Source organism: Rhinoderma darwinii, chromosome 4 (assembly GCF_050947455.1).
Source record: "Rhinoderma darwinii isolate aRhiDar2 chromosome 4, aRhiDar2.hap1, whole genome shotgun sequence".
Classification (NCBI taxonomy): domain Eukaryota; kingdom Metazoa; phylum Chordata; class Amphibia; order Anura; family Rhinodermatidae; genus Rhinoderma; species Rhinoderma darwinii.
The window spans coordinates 329512223-329532331 of record NC_134690.1 but is presented as its reverse complement, the minus strand read 5'-3'; the positions used below and the strand labels follow the sequence as shown (position 1 = coordinate 329532331).

The window sequence follows — 20109 nt, the reverse complement described above, 5'->3', positions numbered from 1 at the left end:
AGGTGGATGCCCCTTGAATCGCTTCATAGGGAATCCCTGTGATGCAATCGAGGGACATAACCTATATGACAGCAGAGGGTCCATTGAAGCCCAGGGTTTCTTGTTGCTAGGGCATACTTAGTACACAGGCAGTTGTTAGGACATACCTATCAGTACACAGGCTAATGTACTGGCATATAGATATACTAGTATAGAATACCTGTTACACGGGTTTGCTAGCAAAAGGAATGATAATAAGTATTTGTAAAAAATATTATAAAAAAATAAGTGTATTGTAAAACCTAATTACCAAAATTTGAAACCTAAGAAAAATGCGGCAGTGTTTTCTGAATAAAAGATTATTCACCCAGGGTAATGGTATAATGTAGTAGATGTTACCTGCAGTCCAATGTAACACCACAGATAACACAGTGGTAACTCTCTGAGTACAGATAATGTAGATGTTACCTGCAGTCCTATGTAACACCACAGATAACATAGTGATAGCTCTCTGAGTACAGATAATGTAGTAGATGTTACCTGCAGTCCTATGTAACACCACAGATAACACAGTAATAACTCTCTGAGTACAGATAATGTAGTAGCTTTACCTGCAGTCCTATGTAACACCACAGATAACACACAGTGATAAATCCCTAAGTACAGTTAGTGTGGATGTTGCCTGCAGTCCTATGTAAGGTTCTATTCACACAAAAGGGTCTGAGTGTCGGCCAATAAAAACTGCCATTTGGTCAATTTTTCTCGGCCGTTTTGCATCCGTTCCTGGCCGTGTTTACGTTTTTAATGGTCGATTTTGACCCGTTTTGCATCCGTTTTTTTCCCTGTCCGTTTTAAAAACAGATGAATTTAATTTGTAAAGCCTTGCACACGACCGTTGTGCCACACGGGCCGTTTTTGACTTTGTATGGGAGCATGGCCCGAAAATGTGGCTCGCGGCCCGTAACCGGGCATGATAATGGCATTATTATGGGCCGTGTGCATAAGGCCTAGGTATTCAATGGGATTCCTCCATTGTTTTTTGGGTTTAGTTTTAAGGGCATTCACCGTGCGGGAATAATAACGTTATATTGTAATAGTTCTCACTTATAGATGCGACGATACCAGGAATGTTCGTTTTAATTAGCTTTTTTTACATTGCTTTTTGGGGGAAATTTAGATGTGGTCATGTTATCTGAGATGATGTGGTAGCAATAACAGTAGATAATGTACTTTTTCTTCTAAAGGACGTGGATGAACTAAAGCACAAATTGTGCAGACGTTAATTGTGGATTTGTGATATCGGTCATTATCATTGGTCGGTGCAGACTGCTCAGAACCATCTGAAAAAGAACAGATCAAAATGTTAAAACATTTTTAGGAAACAGATTGTTGCTTCAGTTTGGTATGTGTGGATTAATAATGTCAGACTAATAATAAAACCGATGATATAGAGTTACCTGACTCCCTTATTTTTCTTTTCAGTGCAGCTGCAATTTATCTCTCTGTGTATTGGAATGCACCTATAATAGCACATAGCATATCTTCAAATAGTTAATGAACCTGGGGAGAATGTGTTTACGCATAACACAGGGATTGGCACAGTTTTGACAAGCTATCCAATGAATGTAGATATTCGCACGTTCCAAATTTGTATGTGCTGAAAAGTGTCTAGAGGGAATTGCTTAAAAATGTCCTGTATAGGTTCATGTTGCAAGTCTAGTTTGTCACATACAGAAATAAAACCGTCTAAGAATAATATTGGAGACTGGACTGGCCGCGCCCGCGTTGTACTGTTTGCATTACAAGCTTATGTGTAATTCTGAATTGAAGAATATGAGGTCTTTGTTTTCGTAGGATTGTTTTGGTTTTGGTTATTGGAATGATGTGGTTCTCCCAACTAAAGTTTCTTATGCGAATGTTAGCTTTTGTAACGATGTCCAACAAGGATGTGTAAATAGACATTTTTGCCATTTCGGCCGACCATCGTTTTTGCGCGTACAGTTGTCTGCAATGCCTGACGGCAGGCTGTTGTCTGCCACGAATAAAAGTGGCCAGGTAGGATTTTTCGTCTGTGGTTGGCTGAAAATAAAGGTGTATGGCTGATCATTTGCCATTATGTGCAAGCCCAGTCAGTTTTTTTTGTTTTTTTTAAATTGCTCTGTGGTCTGCCAATTCAGTCTGGCATGTTGCTGGTGGGATCATTCATACAATCAGCCCACAGACGAGTGATCGGCCGTACTCTGGCCAATCAAAATGCTATGTGTTTGTCCAGCTTTGCCCCCTTCCTCGCTCATTTCTTTGTCTGTCTTGCATATGCTAGTTGCGTCATTGTGCCTACTTCGATTACTACACAAAGTAAATGCATGGGGTCTTTACATCTGTCTCTCGACATCTTCCACTCCCATTGTTCAATCCTATTGCTTATTCATTGTTCAATTCTATTATGCCAGAAGTATCTGGCCTCCGCCTATTTAGCTTACCCTATTAAAATAATGTGCATGTTTTGCGAAGCTGATGGGGGGGGGTCAGGCCTGTTTGCTGTTTGAGTAACAACCATTCATTTGACAGCTTTTGAATGTCTATTGCCATTTGTAGCTGTGTGCTGTCAAGTATTACTCTATAACAATGATCTATCAGCTTCCTTGAAGCCAAACCTGCACATGGAAGCTGATTCAGCCTAGTGAGATTACTGGGTTTGGAATGACTACTTCCTAATAGAATTATTTAGGCCGACTTCACACGGGGCGCATATGTGCAATAAGGTGCAATTTTTCACCCGGAATGTCCACTCCGGAAAACTGCAGCACTTAGGCCTCATGCACACGTCCGTATTCTGGTCAGTATTTTGCTTCATTATTTGGGAGCCAAAACCGGGAGTAAGTCCAAAACACAGAAGAGGTGCAAATTTTTCCATTATAGGTTTTCCCTTTTTATATTCCACTACTGGTTTTGGCTTCCAAATACTGACGTGTTCATTAGACCTTAGCCGGCCAGCCTCCTGGGATGACGTATCATCCCAGGAGACCGCTGCAGCCTGTGATTGGCTACAGCGTCGTCACGTGGGATGAAGCGTCATCCCAGAAGGCCGGCCCTCTGACGTCTTCCAGGCCGACCTCCGGGGATGATGCTTTATCCCATGTGACTGCCAGTATAGCCTGTGATTGGCTGCAGTGGCTGCAGTGGTCACATGGAATGAAACGTCATCCCAGGAGGCCATGCTGAAGGGAGGAACACATACTTCTGGGACAAGCATGAGGTTTTCTTTTTCTAAGTTGCGTTTTTTTCGGAGGAATCGCAGCGAACCTGCCGTAAAAATGCAACAACTGCTGTTTGTGGTGGGATTTACCTCCCCATTGAATTCAATGTGGAAAACCTGCAACAAATAAGCAGCATTTACGCAAATACAATTGACATGCTGCGGAATAAAATTACCGCAGTGTTTTTTCCGCTCAGTATTTACACAGCGTGAGGATGAGATTTATTTATCTCATCCACTTTGCTGCTACTGTATTTGCTGTGGACTTTCCGTAGCTAATTCCATTGCGGAAAAAATGCAGCATTTACGCAACATGCGGACTGACCCTTAAAGAGGCTCTGTCACCAGATTTTGCAACCCCTATCTGCTATTGCAGCAGATAGGCGCTGCAATGTAGATTACAGTAACGTTTTTATTTTTAAAAAACGAGCATTTTTGGCCAAGTTATGACCATTTTTGTAGTTATGCAAATGAGGCTTGCAAAAGTCCAAGTGGGTGTGTTTAAAAGTAAAAGTCCAAGTGGGCGTGTATTATGTGCGTACATTGGGGCGTTTTTAATACTTTCACTAGCTGGGCGCTCTGAAGAGAAGTAACATCCTCTTCTCTTCAGAACGCCCAGCTTCTGACAGTGCAGATCTGTGACGTCACTCACAGGTCCTGCATCGTGACGGCCACATCGGCACCAGAGGCTACAGTTGATTCTGCAGCAGCATCAGCGTTTGCAGGTAAGATCGACTTACCTGCAAACGCTGATGCTGCTGCAGAATCAACTGTAGCCTCTGGTGCCGATGTGGCCGTCACGATGCAGGACCTGTGAGTGACGTCACAGATCTGCACTGTCAGAAGCTGGGTGTTCTGAAGAGAAGTGGATGATACTTCTCGTCAGAACGCCCAGCTAGTGAAAGTATTAAAAACGCCCCGATGTACGCACATAATACACGCCCACTTGGACTTTTACTTTTAAACACACCCACTTGGACTTTTGCAAGCCTCATTTGCATAACTACAAAAATGGTCATAACTTGGCCAAAAATGCTCGTTTTTTAAAAATAAAAACGTTACTGTAATCTACATTGCAGCGCCTATCTGCTGCAATAGCAGATAGGGGTTGCAAAATCTGGTGACAGAGCCTCTTTAATGTAGTAAAATATACTGTAAATTTCAAATAATTTAGTAAATGCAAAGTAAATATAAATTATTAAAGTTAAAGTGCACCTGTCGTTCCACTTTTTTAGATCCAGAGCAAGGACCACTAGAAGAAGACCAGGTATATGGATATGTTTTCTCCATGGTAAAACATTTACAAAAATTATAGGTGCACTTTAAATTGGATCAATGCCTCTGCAGATTTCTTCGGCATTCTACTTTTGGGAATTAGCCATAGATGTAACAATAAAAATGATTTACTTGATTATTCACTGACAAACAACCACTATTATGCCCCATTTGGTTCACAGTGTAAAATTGTTACACAAATAAACATTGATTACATGAAAATGACCAATAGACACTCAAATTTTAAAACAAGACCAATAAAAGTAACATGATTTCTTATTTTAGTATCGTAGATGTGGCAATTATTATTACCCATTGTCATTTATGGTTGAATTGTCAAAAAAAAATAAAAACTTTTGGGAAATTTCTTACCTTTTCTATGTTTTGAAAAGTCAGAAATGCATCAAAAGTCACAATTTGCACCCACATTTGTTTTTTACTCTTGATGCATTTAAGTCGCCCATTGCATTTATCCAAAAAGTGGACTGGGCTTAGCAAAAGGAGGTGTGACCATCGCAGCCCAACACATTTACTGGCGTAAATTATAGCGGAAATTTACGCTAGCTCATAACTGCCATTGGTTTCTCTTTCAGGCGTACAGAGGCGTGTGCCCTTAATAAATTAGGTTCATCTTACCCCAGCTATCTTTATATTAAGACTGGCATACGAAACAACAGTCTAAATAAATCTCCCCAATAATGTATTTTAGCCACTCCTGCCCTCACTACCTCAAAACAATCATTACTGTACATGGTTGGCTATTTATTTGAATGAGTGAGTGCCATGTAATACTACATTTCCCCAATATTGGGTACTGCAGTGGAAATAAGTGGCCACCTGCAGCCTTATTCTAAGAACCAGATGTCCAATTGAACATCCCCTTTAGGTAATTGTTTTGTGCTTTTTGTAACTCATTGACCTCACTCCCTCAGAAGAGAGTAAGGTGTTTGCACAAGTTAACATAGTGTCAGGGTTGACCCGGAGTAATGAGCAATGAATGACCGGTGTCCTGCTCTTAGTTCATTCTAAGGCATGCACAGATCATGCCCTGTACTGTAGCTCTATGATTTAGGCTTTAGCGTTATACCGCTGCCATTGCTGGGGCAGTGCTGACATCCAGTGTCACACTGCATGTCCTTCATTTTTGATTGAACAACTTGCACTTCGATTCCACTTTTAACTTTGAATTGTTATCACTATTTCTACATACAGTCACATATGACAAACCAACTTTCTCTACTGAAATCAAGTTTTATTAGAATTCTCCAGAAAAAAAGTTTCATTCTCTCCAGTGACAAAATTCCATATAGTCACAAGTTGACGTTTTGTGGTAGGTTGTGCATGAAACTGCATGTCATTTTTAAGACAGTTATGCAAGGGCAGAAGTCTACCCAAGAGCACCAAGGTACTGGACTGTCCTTGAACACACCATGAACCCCCACAATTCCTTGAAGATGGGGTATTAGAGCATACGAGCCATTTAAAGCTTTCCATTTGTCTGAACACAATGCTGGTTAAAAGAAGCTTCTCTTAGTGCGCCATTTCTTATCGGTTGGCTTGCACAATAGCAGTACAAGAGGATCCGGTCGGTGGGACCGAGCTAATGAACGTGCATGACCATCGGCAATGGACACATTATGTAAATGGCATGTGTTCCCAGAGGACACGACGACATAACAAGTATCTAATAGCAACACAGACACGGGAGCATGTTTAAAAAATTATTCCAATTGGCAAATTGTTCTATTTTGGGAGATCTAAAAGAGAAATGTAATATTTAATGGCCATGTACACATGGAAACAATTTTTTTGTATTAAATGAATGTGTTTTTAAAGGGGTTTTCCCATGAGAGACATTTATGACATATCCGCAGGATATGTCATAAATGTCAGATAGATGCGGGTCACCTATCTATAGAACAGGGCTCCCTAAGGGTAAGTTCACACGCACTATTTACGGACGTAATTCAGGCGTTTTACGCCTGGAATTACGGCCGAAAATAGTGCTTGAAAGCGTCGGCAAACATCTGCCCATTCATTTGAGTAGATTTTACGATGTACTGTGCCTGTCACTTCTTGAGACGTAATTGGAGCCGTTTTCCATTGACTCCATGGAAAAACTGCTCCATTTACGTCCGTAATGGACGCAGCGAAAAGCGCCTGCACTTGCCATTACGTCTGAAATTCCGGAGCTGTTTTCTCCTGAAAACAGCTCCGTAATTTCAGCCGTAACGGAGGCTGCCATGTGAACATACCCTAAACCCCGTTCTAGCTTTGTCTGATCTCGCTGACTCCCAGCCAATCCCTGGTTACATGGTCGGGAGCAACGAAAGCAGCGCAGCATGCGAGCTACGCTGTTTTCGTAATTCCATTCAGTTCTATAGGACTTACGGAAACAGCGTAGCTCAGCTTTTTCATGGTCGGAATTCACCTCATTCAGCCGCCACACAGCGGCTGAATAGGGTTTAGGGGGCCCCGTTCTAGTGATAGGTGATATCTTACTGACATTTATGACATATCCTGTGGATATCCAAAGGAAGTAGTAGGATAACAGCACACGTCTCCAAGTCTTCAAAAAAGGTACGTTTTATTGTCAAAACATCTACGGTAAACAGGCAACGTTTCGACCCATAGTGAGTGAAGGGTCTTTCTCAAGCCTTGAATAACTAAGTTATGAAATTAAATGAGCTAGATATTGCCTGGATCCTGTGTGTCAGAGACACGCAAGACCCACTCTTGCCCAAGCAGGATACATAGAAGCTGTATTGTAAAAAGTAACCTTTTAAAAAAAAAAACAAGTCTATTTAAAAGTTGATAAAAACACATAACACACTTATTTAACAAAAAATGAATTGCTCACAAAGGTGTACTTAGCCTTTAATTATGGGACAACCACAACCCCATTAAGTCCCTTTAAAAGTTATTTGCACAGTTTTATCTTCTAGTCTCCAGGATTTTGAGCGAGGGTACGGCCACACGGAGTGGCCCTGACACAATCGCAATGCGGCTAACAACTGGCACTATGTAGGCGCAGCTGTCAAATACCTCGTTAAGAGGTATTCCGGTTACATGCGCATGCGCACTGCCGCTCCATTCATTCTCTATGGGAGCGCCGAAGATAGCCGAGTGCAGTGTTTGGCTTTTTCTGTAATTGAAGGTTCAGTATCACGGACCCATACAACACAAACTATAATTCAGCCATAATACAGCTTCTAGGGACGTCACGATACCAGAATTTGGACTTCGATACCGATACTTCGTTTAGTATTGCGATTTCGATACTTTGCCAACAGTAATAAAAATTTTCTGATGTGAGGCGTGTGGTGTGATGCTTAATTTAATCTCCACGTGCCTCACATTAATAGCAATTAACCCCAACATGTTTCTCAGTCATAATGGGTTAATGCGTAAGGTACATGATGGGGTTAATTACTATTAATGTGAGGCACATGGAGGTTAAATTCTTCACACCTTGTGCCCCACAATAAGTGATAGAAAGCAGTTTTTATTTTTTACAGTGTACACATCATAAATGATGCAAAAAAATTGTTGCGCAGGTTATTACGGCCGCGCCAATACTGAATATGTGTATGTTTTATGTATTGAGACTTATTTTAATGTTTATTTTAAAAAAGGTGTATGTGTATTTTCTTAAATTTAACATTACTTTATGTCTTTACTTTATTTTTTAAACTTTAATGTACCGGCGTATATCTATATTACAGTACATTAGCCTGTGTACGGATAGTACACAGGCAGTTGTTAGGACACACCTAAGTATGCCCTAACAACAGGAAATATGGTAAGACAGCCCTGGGGTCCTTCAATGGACCCTGGGCTGTCTGCCCATATATGGTATGTCCCTCAATCACGTCACAGGAATTCCCTGTGATGCAATCCAAGGGGCATCCCCCTTCTCATTTTCCCCTGAATGCTGCAGTCCGCTGTGATCGCAGCATTCAGGAGAATAACGGCGGAGACGAGAGGTTTCTCTGATCTCCGCCGTCATAGAGCGTGGCTGCGGTTGTGTAATACAGCCATTGCCCCGCTCCTGACAGTAGGTGCGCACGCGGTCAGCATGATGAGACGTGGCTGGCACTGCACTAATGAGTGGTGGCGCAGGCACTGAGGACAGAACATAGGGGTGTTTTGCTGTGCGGCCGCCATGTTCTGTCTTCAGTGCCGCCACTCATTAGTGCAGCGCCGGCCGCATCGCATCATCCTGAGCCCGTGCACTTGTCAGGACTCAGGAGCGGGGCAATGGCTGTATCACACAGCCGCAGCCCCGCTCTCATACATTCATGTGTTACAATACTGAGCTGTGCTGCTGCACAGCTAAGTATCGAAATACATGAAACAACGGTATCGAACCGTTTGGGGATGCAAAGTATCGAAACAGTATCGAAGTTTCGATGCATCGTGCATCCCTAACAGCTACTGCTGCAGGCAATTGATTTCTATTTAGGAATTCCCACGCATAGCCCAATTTTATTCATATGCTGTAACTCAATAGCTCCATTACTGCTAACAGTGAGTTGTATGGGTGGTATTCAACCTGCAAGTCAGTTTTTCTATTCATGTTTTGTATATTTTTATATTTGTAATTTGCCATTTATTACTTAGTCAATACTATATTTTCAGAACCGAATTTTCAACCAGTTTCTTTCTATACATCAGATGTATGTAGTGTGTAGAAATGGAGGCAACCTAGATTACATAAAGAGGAAAAAAATCTTTAAATCTGGGCTGGCTGATATTAATGTTGGATTTGGCTATTTCCAATCTTGTTGACTCTATTTTGATGCCTGTTTCTTACAGAGTTAACGTCTGTGGGGGAAAGTGCTGTCATGGTTGGAGCAAGTCTGCTGGATCTGAACGGTGTATAAAGCGTAAGTATTAAGACCCAGACCCTTTTTCACATACAATTTGTAAAAAATGATGGAAGATGGATATACTACTGGGCCTAGCTAGTGTCCCATGGTATGATTTATTAGCCGGCTTTCTTGTTATCTGGATATGTTAACACTCTCTATTCATTGTGATAGTATTCGCACAACCAGGCTTCCGTATACAGTAGCGTGAGCTCTATTACCACTTCTTCATTTTGTGGCCAATGTGCAGCACTGACAATGGGCAATATCTCCACAAAGCAAGACGATCAGTTAATAAAGTGTATAATGAAAAGGATAGCAAACCCATAGCATAGCCACTTTTATATGTACAGATGTAGCCAATTTTATCTTGACTGATAACTTCCTGCAGTGCGATTTCACACAACAAAAGCCATTGAACAGTCATTGAAGAAGTAAAGTTACATTTTCTTGCCACTGTCTATTTAATGCGTTAGTAGTCAAGATAAAGATGGCTACATCTGTAGTGAGAAATTCAACATAGTTCACTCTTGGATTTTTGTTTTCTATGAAAATAACTTTAATATAAAGAAAGTCTGTATAAAACAAAGCACTGGATACAGCAAAATGTGTTTTGGCTCAAAGTTGTCTGTATAATGTGAAAGTTCACTTTAAAGGAAAATGTCATTATTAAATAATAATGTTGTGGATGGAATCCAGAAAAGCAATAGGCTTTCTAATGTAAAATAAAGTATGAACTGTTAAAGACCCCCTCTGTCTGAAGACCGTTAAAACTGTGCGCTGGTTTCATAAAAATGTAGTACACAGATCATGAAATGAAGTTATGCGACCTACTAGGGTTCTCATGATACCAGAATTTGGACTTCGATACCGATACTTTGTGTAGTATTGCGATACTCGATAACAAAACGATCCTTTGCCAACAAAAATAATTTAAAAAAAAGTTTTTCCATTTTCTGATGTGAGGCACGTGGTGTGATGAATTTTGAACCTCCATGTGCCTCACATTAATAGTAATTCACCCCATCGTGTTCCTCAGTCATAATGGATAAAATTGGGTTAATGTGTGAGGAACATGATGGGGTTAATAAGTATTAATGTGAGGCACATGGAGATACTAAATTCAGAACACCTCGTGCCTCACATTAATAAGTGAAAGAAAGCATTTTTTTATTTTATAACAGCGTAAACATGAATGACGCTATAAATGTGTTATTACAGGGGCGACAATACTCAATATGTGTATATTTTATGTATTGAGACTATGTTTATTGTAAAAAAATATGTGTGTGTTTTTTTATTTAAGCATACTTTTTTTTTTTTTTTACTTTTCTTTTTTTTACCTTTAATGTACTGGCATGTATCTATGTACTGATAGTACACAGGCAGTTGTTAGGACACTTTCAATGGACCCTGGGCTGTCTGCCCATATATGGTATGTCCCTCGATCGCTTCACAGGCATTCCCTGTGACGTGATCCAAAGGGCATCCCCCCCTTCTCATTTACCGCTTGAATGCTTCGGTCAGCTTTGATTTCAGCATTCAGGGGAATAACGGCGGAGTTGAGAGGTTTCTCTCATCTCCGCAGTTAGAGCAGGGCTATGGCTGTGTAATATAGCCATTGCCCTGCTCCTGATAATAAGTGTGCGCGGTCAGCATGAGGTGATGCGGCCGGAGCTGCACTAATTAGCGGCAGCGCAGGCACGGAAGACAGAACATGGGGGTGTATTTCAGTGTGCGCCTGCCATGTTCTGTCTTCAGTGCCGACGCTCATTAGTGCAGCGCTGGTCGCATCACATCATGCTGACCGCGAGCGCAGTTGTCCGAAATCAGGAGCTGGGCAATGGCTGTATTACACAGCCGCAGCCCCGCTTCTCTAACAACATTCATGTATTACTATAATTAGCTGTGCGGCCGCACAGCTTAGTATCGAAATACAAGAAATAACGATATTGAACCATTTCAGGGTGCACAGTATCAAAGTTTCGATGCATTGTGCATCCCTACAACCTACTAAATGAAAGTGTGTTCCAATTATATGCTATTTTGTAGATGGAGAAACTGTAAGGCCGAATTCAGGCGATTGTAGAGTACATCCGTGTGAAGGCCATTAAAACAATGGCCGTCACCCGTACGCATGTATTTCAATGGGGCCGTTTACCGTTTACACGGCCGTTGTTTGAATGGACCGTGTGAAGGTTCTGTTGAAAAATAGAACATGCCCTCCATAGACTCAGGTCTATGGGGATCTGTGAAAACGGAACCTACACGGGGGCACCTCGGACGTGAAAAACGTCACGTTTCTCACGTCTGAGTTTCCCCATGTTCGTGTGAATCTGGCCTAAAGGTGCTGAGTCATCTTGTCTATATGGTGCCATTTTTATTCCAACATGCAATAAAATATGACTGCTTCATCCATTGCACTATGCTCACTCCTGAGAGTAGCCAGTGCTAATCATTGTAACGCTTGGCCACTGTGCATGTGCTGAACTCTACGGCTAGAGTTCAGAAAATTTTCGAAGCCAATCTGCCGACAGCTGCAGGGAAGTCTGCAGCAGCAATCACTGGTCTAAGTGGGGTTTTTTTGTTTTTTTTGCATCCCTCCTACCGTGGCCAATTTTTTTTAAAATAACTTGGAAAACCTATTTAATTACCTTGGTCTCCCTCCTTTGCAACCGTTCTAGTACAGCCATGCCCTTCTTCTACACAGGTGCCCAAAATTGTACACAATATTCCATGTGTGGTTTAACTAGTGATTTGTATAGAGACAGAACCATGTTCTTGTCATGAGCATCTATGCCTCTTTTGATGCATCCCAATATTTTATTTGCCTTGGCAGCAGCTGCCTGGCACTGGTTGCTAAAGTTTACTGTACACCAATATCCTGAAGTCTTTATCAGTGGCAGTTTCACCCAGTGTTTTACTATTTAATGCATTTTTGTAGAATTTGTTTCCTCGGCCCAAGTGCATAACTTTAATATTTATCCACATTAAACTTAATTTGCCATTTCTCTACCTACGCCTCCAGCTTCCCCAAATCCCCTCTGTATTATATTATCCTCCTCTGTGTTGAATACTTTACAGAGCTTAGTATTATCTGCAAATACTGATATTATACTCTGTAAACCCTCTACAAGGCCATTAATAAACATATTAAACAGAGGAGGATAGACCCTGTCATGATAAAAATTATTAAATACTAGAAATACGTAAGGGTCTGTCTATCACGGTACTTAATTCCTGCAGAACCCGGGGGTGTATTCCATCCAGACCTGGTGATTTGTCTATTTTAATGGAAGTATGGCATAAGCAGGTGACGTTTAATGGAGAATTTACTTTACCCCTAATCATATCATCTGTCATTGGATTATCCTTTGTAACTACAGTAGAGAAGAAGGTGTTTAATAATTTACCGTTGATCATCATTAAAATGATGGCTTTCTGCGTCTCCATTGATAAATGATGCTTATAGTGACATTTACATTTAATAACGACATTGCAGCCTAGCACACGGCTCTCATAAAACTTGTCCCCAGTGAACAAGGACGTTCCTCGCAGCGAAATGGAAATGACCATCTAATTGTCAGTGATGACTTTTCAAGCCACTTATTTTCCTCCAATGCAAATGTCCTGACCCAGGGACAATGTGGCCTTGTGATTATTCGACACATGGATGTGTTAACGCAATGATGAGATGCCAAAGCTTGATTATTCTCTATATAGAATGTTATGTAGAACAAGGTTATATAGCTAAGCAACAATTTTACTTTGAAATGGTTTATGCGGAAAAAAAAAATTGAATCCCATAAAACTTTTTTATTATATTTGGTTTTTAAACATAAAGCATGACTTTAGCATACTAGTCATTGATCGTTGAGTCCATTTCCAGCAGGTGAGTACAGTGTCCTGCAGATGGCAGTGTTGTTTAGTTTGTTAGTACAAATACTGGGCTATAATTACTTTACCCATAGAAGACCTGGCAATGTGACATAAAGAATATACGCTGTACTTCAGCCGCTACTCAATTATTAGCGGTTTACGACTATTTTCTATCTCGCTCCACAAGTCAGCATTAACAAGCACGTGAGCAGGGAATTCTAGATCTCTAATAATAGAACAGTAACCACGGGTGAGTGTGGAAACTGCTGCACTTTTTTTTTTTGTGTGATTTATTGTGCTGCTTTGGAAGCTAATAGTTTTTTGTTCCCTTTTATGTCTACTACTTGTGTAAAGGAATAATTGCCAAGTGCAACCTTAAGGTCCTTTTAGATGGCATAATACTGGCCGTGGAAACTTGCGGCGATCAACGATGCAGCACGACAATTGGCGCTTGAATGGGGCCGCATGATTTCTGTGTACGCCTCTTATTAGACAGGTAACAATCCATACTGTCCCATTCTTGTATAGTGTGGATTTGGTGACAAAAACACGCAGAGATGATACTTCTGATCTGACTGATGTAATCGAAATGTTCAGAACTGATGTGAATATTGTTGATAGTGATGATGAATCGGGTATTTAAAAAGACACATAAATAATAGACTGAGTTATAAGTAGCATACTCCTAAAAATGCACTTGGAGAGCGCTGTGCACTTCCCTTTGTGTCCCCACTAGTGGGGTCATATTTGCACAATCGCTCTAATAGCCACTGCAGGAATGTACCAGATGTCTGGAATTGGACCAGTGGAGAATTCCAGGAATATCTAAACTGAGGTGTATTTAGGAAAACAAACTTTCCTTGGCCTAAGTATAGTATTATCAACTGATATGAAGCAATCCTTCTAGGTCATTGAAGTGTAGGAGACTTTGTTCTCATGCAGTGTCTGTAGATTTTTTTCTAGTATTTTAATATTTGTGCACAGGACTTGTCTAAAACCACTACTATAAATAAGATTGAATGCACAGATTTTGGCAAGGGCTTATGCATCTTAGGGTCTGTGTAAATCACGTTTTTTTCCCTTTCGTTGGAGGTATTCCTTCGATGGAAGGTAGTGACGTTTCCCACTGTAGATGCATTCAGTGGGATATGTCGCCCCAACTCCCCGGGCAGAGCGCTACTGGAAGCGATAGGGAAGCTCCTGACGTCACTGTCCATATGTGGACAGTGATGTCAGGAGCTACAATTCCTGAGCCACAAGCGCTCTGGCCGGGGAAGCCCTTGACGTCACTGTCCATATATGGACATGGACATTAGGAGCATTATGATGCTGGAATCCCCAGCCAGAGAAATGGCAAGGCTCTGGATGGAAATTCTGCTTCTATAGGAGCCCCTTTTGTCTCAATCAGTGATGTTAAGGGCTTCCCAGGACCAGAGTGCCTGGCCAGAATGGTACTGATGCGCTGGCCGTGAACTCTATAGTTGAAAGTCCCTGACATTAATGTCTATATTTGGACAGTGACTTACAAATCCTGAGTATTAAGGGGCCGCAGCACTAGTTTAGTGCTATATCCCTTCAAAGCTTTCCCTGCGCAGCGGCGATACCGGCCACTGGTCACCACTTGAATGGGACTGTAAATAGTGATGGGGATGTAGCACTGAACCAGTGCTGCCTCCTCTTCATTCTCAAGATTGGTGGGGTCCCATTGATCGGCGCTCGGCTGCACTGGCCGCTTATCGGCCGGTGTAAAAGGGCCTTTTAAGATCGGCCAAGAATGGATAAACCAATTGTTATTTTTTAGGTTGAAACATTGTACAACCATAAACTCTTGCTACATGTCTAGGGGATATCCCACTACCTTTCTTTGAAGGATAGTTTAAATACACTAGCCACTCATAATGTGTTTTATAGCATGGTATCTGGATTCAATAGGGCTCCTTTTCTTTTGGAAAGCACCTGATGAAATCATATTTGCAATTTACATTTTTAATATTTTTTACTCCAACTTCGAAAGGGCGACATACTGTATTTTTACAGTGGTTTAAGGGATGTTATTTACTAGTTAGACCTATGCTTTTTATATAGTAAAATGTAACTTTTAAAGCAGTTCTATCAGCTTAATATTCTGCCCTATGTAAGAATTTTGAGAAAATTTAAAATTTTGTTCCATTTGAGTAATAGGAGCGATGAAAGAGTCCGCTGTATTCATGAGGGGTGCACAACCCTGCCCTTCTTTGCACATTTACACAGCAGCCTGTCAGTCACTGCAGAGAGGGGCCGGGGGAACGCTCCCTCCTGAGCGGACTCATACCCATGAGTCCGCTGTATTTTCATTGTTCTTATTACCCAAACGTCACAACTTTTTCGTGCTGTTTGAATAATATGAGTACTGATCAGTAGCAGTAATATGCTGCCTTTACATAGGCCAGCATATTTTTTTAACATTTGTACATATGATTTTTAACATATGTACATTGGAAGCAGGAATACCATATTATTTTTTAAATACTGTGGCAGTGTTTTTATTTGCATGCTTTCATTCCCTACTGTAGGATATGGAAGATGTAAGGAGAGGGGTTAGGGAGTCTTGGCTATGTTCACACGGAGTATTTTGCAGGAGGAATATCTGCCTCAAAATTCCGTTTGGAAGTTTGAGGCAGATTTTCCTCTCCCTGCACGCCGATTTTCGCTGCGTTTTTCGCCTGCGGCCATTGAGCGCCGCGGGCTTAAAACATTGCGAAATACGCTTTCTCTGCCTCCCATTGAAGTCAATGGGAGGTCAGAGGCAGAAACGCCCGAAGATGGGGCATGTCGCTTCTTTTTCCCGCGAGGCAGTTTTACTGCTCGCGGGAAAAAGACGCCGACGCCTCCCATTGAAATCAATGGGAGGCATTTTCGGGCCGTTTTTGCAGAGTTTTGCGACGCGGTTTCCGCGTCAAAAAAACTCCTCAAAATACTCCGTGTGAACATAGCCTTATTGGTCCTGCACAACTGTCGACTGGCCTATTTGACCTGCATGGACAATAGTTTTGGCAGTCACCAGTTTGTCTGTTTCACCATCCCCCTGAGATGGCAGGCACAGCTTACCTAGCTGCCCTCCTGCATGATAAGGTAGCACAGTAGGCAGCTGCTTGGTTAGACCAGCTCTTTTCTGAGATCTCTCTCTGATCTAGCTCCTTGTCCCTTCTGCCTGCTGGCGGTTCGGGTATGGCTGCAGTGGTAGTTACCGGTACTCCATCTCCCCCCATGCTCAGCTTCCTAGACATTTTGCCCTGTTTTTTCAGGTGCCAAAAAGCACCATTGGCATAAGTCCCGCCCTCTAGTAATACATAGGTGGCTGGTGGCACTCCAAGTGCCAGCCAGCCTCCTGCTTTCTTGCATCCACCCTCCCCAGAATTGGTTGACTTGCAGTTTTGGGGAGGACTTTATGTTCTTTGTAGGATCCATGTCTAGGTTCCCCTCAGTGGAGCCTCCTACGCAGTGCGCTACTGCAAGGCATGCTACGACTTGCTATTCCTTACACTTTATAAAGATTTTTTTGTGGTGTTAATATTTTTTCCATAAAAGTCTATATTTTACACTATGATAATTCTGTGTTGCATCACTTTTTATCTTTGGTCATTGCCTTTTCCCTCTTCTGTTTATACAGCAGAACTATTAATCATTTGAATGTCTGTAAGAATACAAAGTTTTCAGAACAACTGGGTCACAGGTTCCGCAATGTGAGGGTAGTTACTAAACAAATGGAATGTTTCCTTTGCTAAAGCCAGAGATAAATCTCAGGAGAAATGCCAAGCCTGTTCCATTATCCAAAAATGTAAAGAGAAAAGAACCTTTAATTTTCCACAAAAAAAGGACATGAATGCATTTTGTCTGTGTCATGTCACTGATTAATCTTACTGTGGTGATTCTTTTCAATATTTGCTCCCCCTAGTGGATAGTTGACGGAATTTTTTTTTCTATTCTGCATAGTGCAAAACAGTAGTGACTGGTCAAAGGCAGTGGCAAAACAACAGTAAAACTGCCTGATAAAATTCCCACAGTTTCAGTTTTTTTTCATCATGCGTATCCTTCACAAAATATCGATGGCCTATCATTAGGTCTGACTTCCAGGACACCCATTAATAACTATTACAAAGGGATCACAGCATTCTAGTGATTGCCACAGCCCCTTCAAAATATATCGGACACAGCGTCTCGTCTGTGACTGAGCTGTAGTACCAGGACAACCACACAAATGGGTGAGCTACTGTGTCTGGATAAACAATGAATGGATTTCTGTATTCTGCTAATCGGTGGGGAGAGTGGTCAGACCCTTTTGATCGCACATTGAGCGCCTATCCGTTGTATCTGCAGCTGCCAGCAGCTGGGGAGCCATGTGCAGGGTGCCCGAGAACCACATGTGGCTACCGAGCCACTCGTAAAGGAACACTGATTTAGTTTGTAACTTGGGGATACTGGAGTGGTTCCCATTTAAAAGAAGACATTCGCAGACTAAATAAAATTGTAACAATTAAACTTTTTTTTAACACAACTGCAAGTACAGTGGCACACAGCATTATGTTTACTATCTCTTTAAGAGGCACAAAATGCTTAAAGGGGTTGTCCCAAGTTGACTCAAATTTTTTTTTTTATACATTCTAAGCAGGAAATGAATTTTAAAACATTTGGTGTTAAAAAAAAATTAAAATTCATTTCCTAAGTGCCTTTTTTTTACACTTGATAACTCAGCAAGTGCTGGTTATCTTTTCTAAAAAGGGGCGTGAGCGGCTCGATGTCAATCAAGCCGCTCCGCTCTGCAGTGTGCGCGCTCCCGATGTTGCTAGATACTGTAGTTCTAGCAACATCGGGAGAATGTTCGTCTCAAGCGGGCATGGTAAGCCCGATTGAGACGAACTTACCGTGAATGTACTCTACACTACACTACACTACATTCACCCCGTTTCGGCAAGCCACTTTTCCATCACCCACCCTGTCACTACATGTAATATTTGTAGCCGCCGCAGCGGTGCTGCATCAGCACCCGGCGAACAACTAAAAATATATAAAATAAAATAATAATCACCTAAGACGTTCTAACGGCGCTCTGAACGGTCCCGTCACTTGCCATCTTCCTTCTTCTTGGCGCCGCTCGCATTCATAGTAACAATCCGTTGTGGCGCAGATGACGTAATCATATCAGGCCCACGTGATTACTTCATCTGCGCCCACCGCTCTGTTATTGTGAATGGGAGAAGAAAAGTGACGGGACCGTTCAGCTCTTCGTGGGAACGTCTTAGGTGAGTTTATTTTTGTATGTATGTTGTTATGTATGTATGTATGTATGTATGTATATGTTTTCTTGTATGTATGTTGTCATGTTTGTATGTGTATATGTGCATGTATGTGTATATGTGCATGTATGTTTGCATGTATGTATGTTTTCATGTATGTATGTTTGCTTGTATGTATGTTTGCTTGTATGTATGTTTGCTTGTATGTATGTTTGCATATTTGTATGTGTATATGTGCATGTATTTTTGCTTGTATGTATGTTTGCTTGTATGTATGTATGTATGCTTGCTTGCATGTATGTATGTTTGCTTGTATGTTTGCTTGTATGTATGTTTGCTTGTATGTATGTTTGCATGTATGTATGTTTGCTTGTATGTATGTTTGCTTGTATGTATGTTTGCGTGTATGTATGTTTGCTTGTATGTATGTATGTATGTTTGCTTGTATGTATGTTTGCTTGTATGTATGTTTGCTTGTATGTATGTTTGCATATACGTATGTTTGCTTGTATGTATGTTTGCTTGTATGTATGTATGTATGTATGTTTGTATGTGTATATGTGCATGTATGTGTATATGTGCATGTATGTTTGCTTGTATGTATGTTTGCTTGTATGTATGCTTGCTTGCATGTATGTATGTATGTTTGCTTGTATGTATGTTTGCTTGTATGTATGTTTGTATGTGCATGTATGTGTATATGTGCATGTATGTTTGCATGTATGTATGTTTTCATGTATGTATGTTTGCATGTATGTTTTCTTGTATGTATGTTTTCTTGTATGTATGTTGTCATGTTTGTGTTGTCATGTATGTATGTTGTCATGTTTGTATGTGTATATGTGCATGTATGTTTTCATGTATGTATGTTTGTTTGCATGTATGTATGTATGTTGTCATGTTTGTATGTGTGTATGTTTTCATGTAGGTATGTTGTCATGTTTGTATGTGTATACGTGCATGTATGTATGTTTGTTTGTATATATGTCTGTATGGCCATGTATGATACTGTCTGCTGGCGTCCTGTATCTAAGCCAACTTTGCCGCAGGCTTCTATACATGGTATAACAGTCAGTATCACACATGAAAGTGAAAGTAAGCCTACGACATGTTTTATTTCATTTTTTTTTTTATATTTTTGATTTTTTACAGGTTTGGTGTTTGGACTACGTCGGTTTCGAGGACTACTTAGATGACGCTTTTTTTTCATCAATAAAATGGTTAATGAGGGTTGTGTTGGGGGTGCTTTATTTCAATAAAATATTTTATCTATATCTTTGTCTTTTCTTTTCAAGTTTTATTACTATCACTTTAGTAATGGCCGCTGTCTGAGTGACAAGGTCCATTACTAAGGGGAGGCTTAGTGTTAGCCGGTGCAGAGGCTAGCACTAACCACCATTATTACCCCGGTACCCACCACCACCAGGGGTGCCGGGAAGAGCCAGGTACGATCCAGTACCCGACCATCTGTTGTGATGGTCGGGCTCTGGGGCGGCCGCAGGCTGGTATTATGAGGCTGGGAAGGGCCAAAAACAGTGGACCTTCCCACCCTTGTAATGCTAGGCTGCTGCTGCTG

General features: G+C 41.2%; 1 protein-coding gene across 2 annotated transcripts in view; it reads left to right on the top strand.

Annotated features, from left to right (window-relative positions):
- LTBP1 (latent transforming growth factor beta binding protein 1) overlaps window positions 1-20109 on the top strand; it is a 380067-nt gene that overhangs the window by 24278 nt on the left and 335680 nt on the right. For both annotated transcript variants that reach the window (XM_075862823.1, XM_075862821.1), the window contains exon 2: window positions 9329-9399. In XM_075862823.1, the coding sequence (XP_075718938.1) occupies window positions 9329-9399 (71 nt within the window). The remainder of the gene's footprint in view (window positions 1-9328; window positions 9400-20109) is intronic.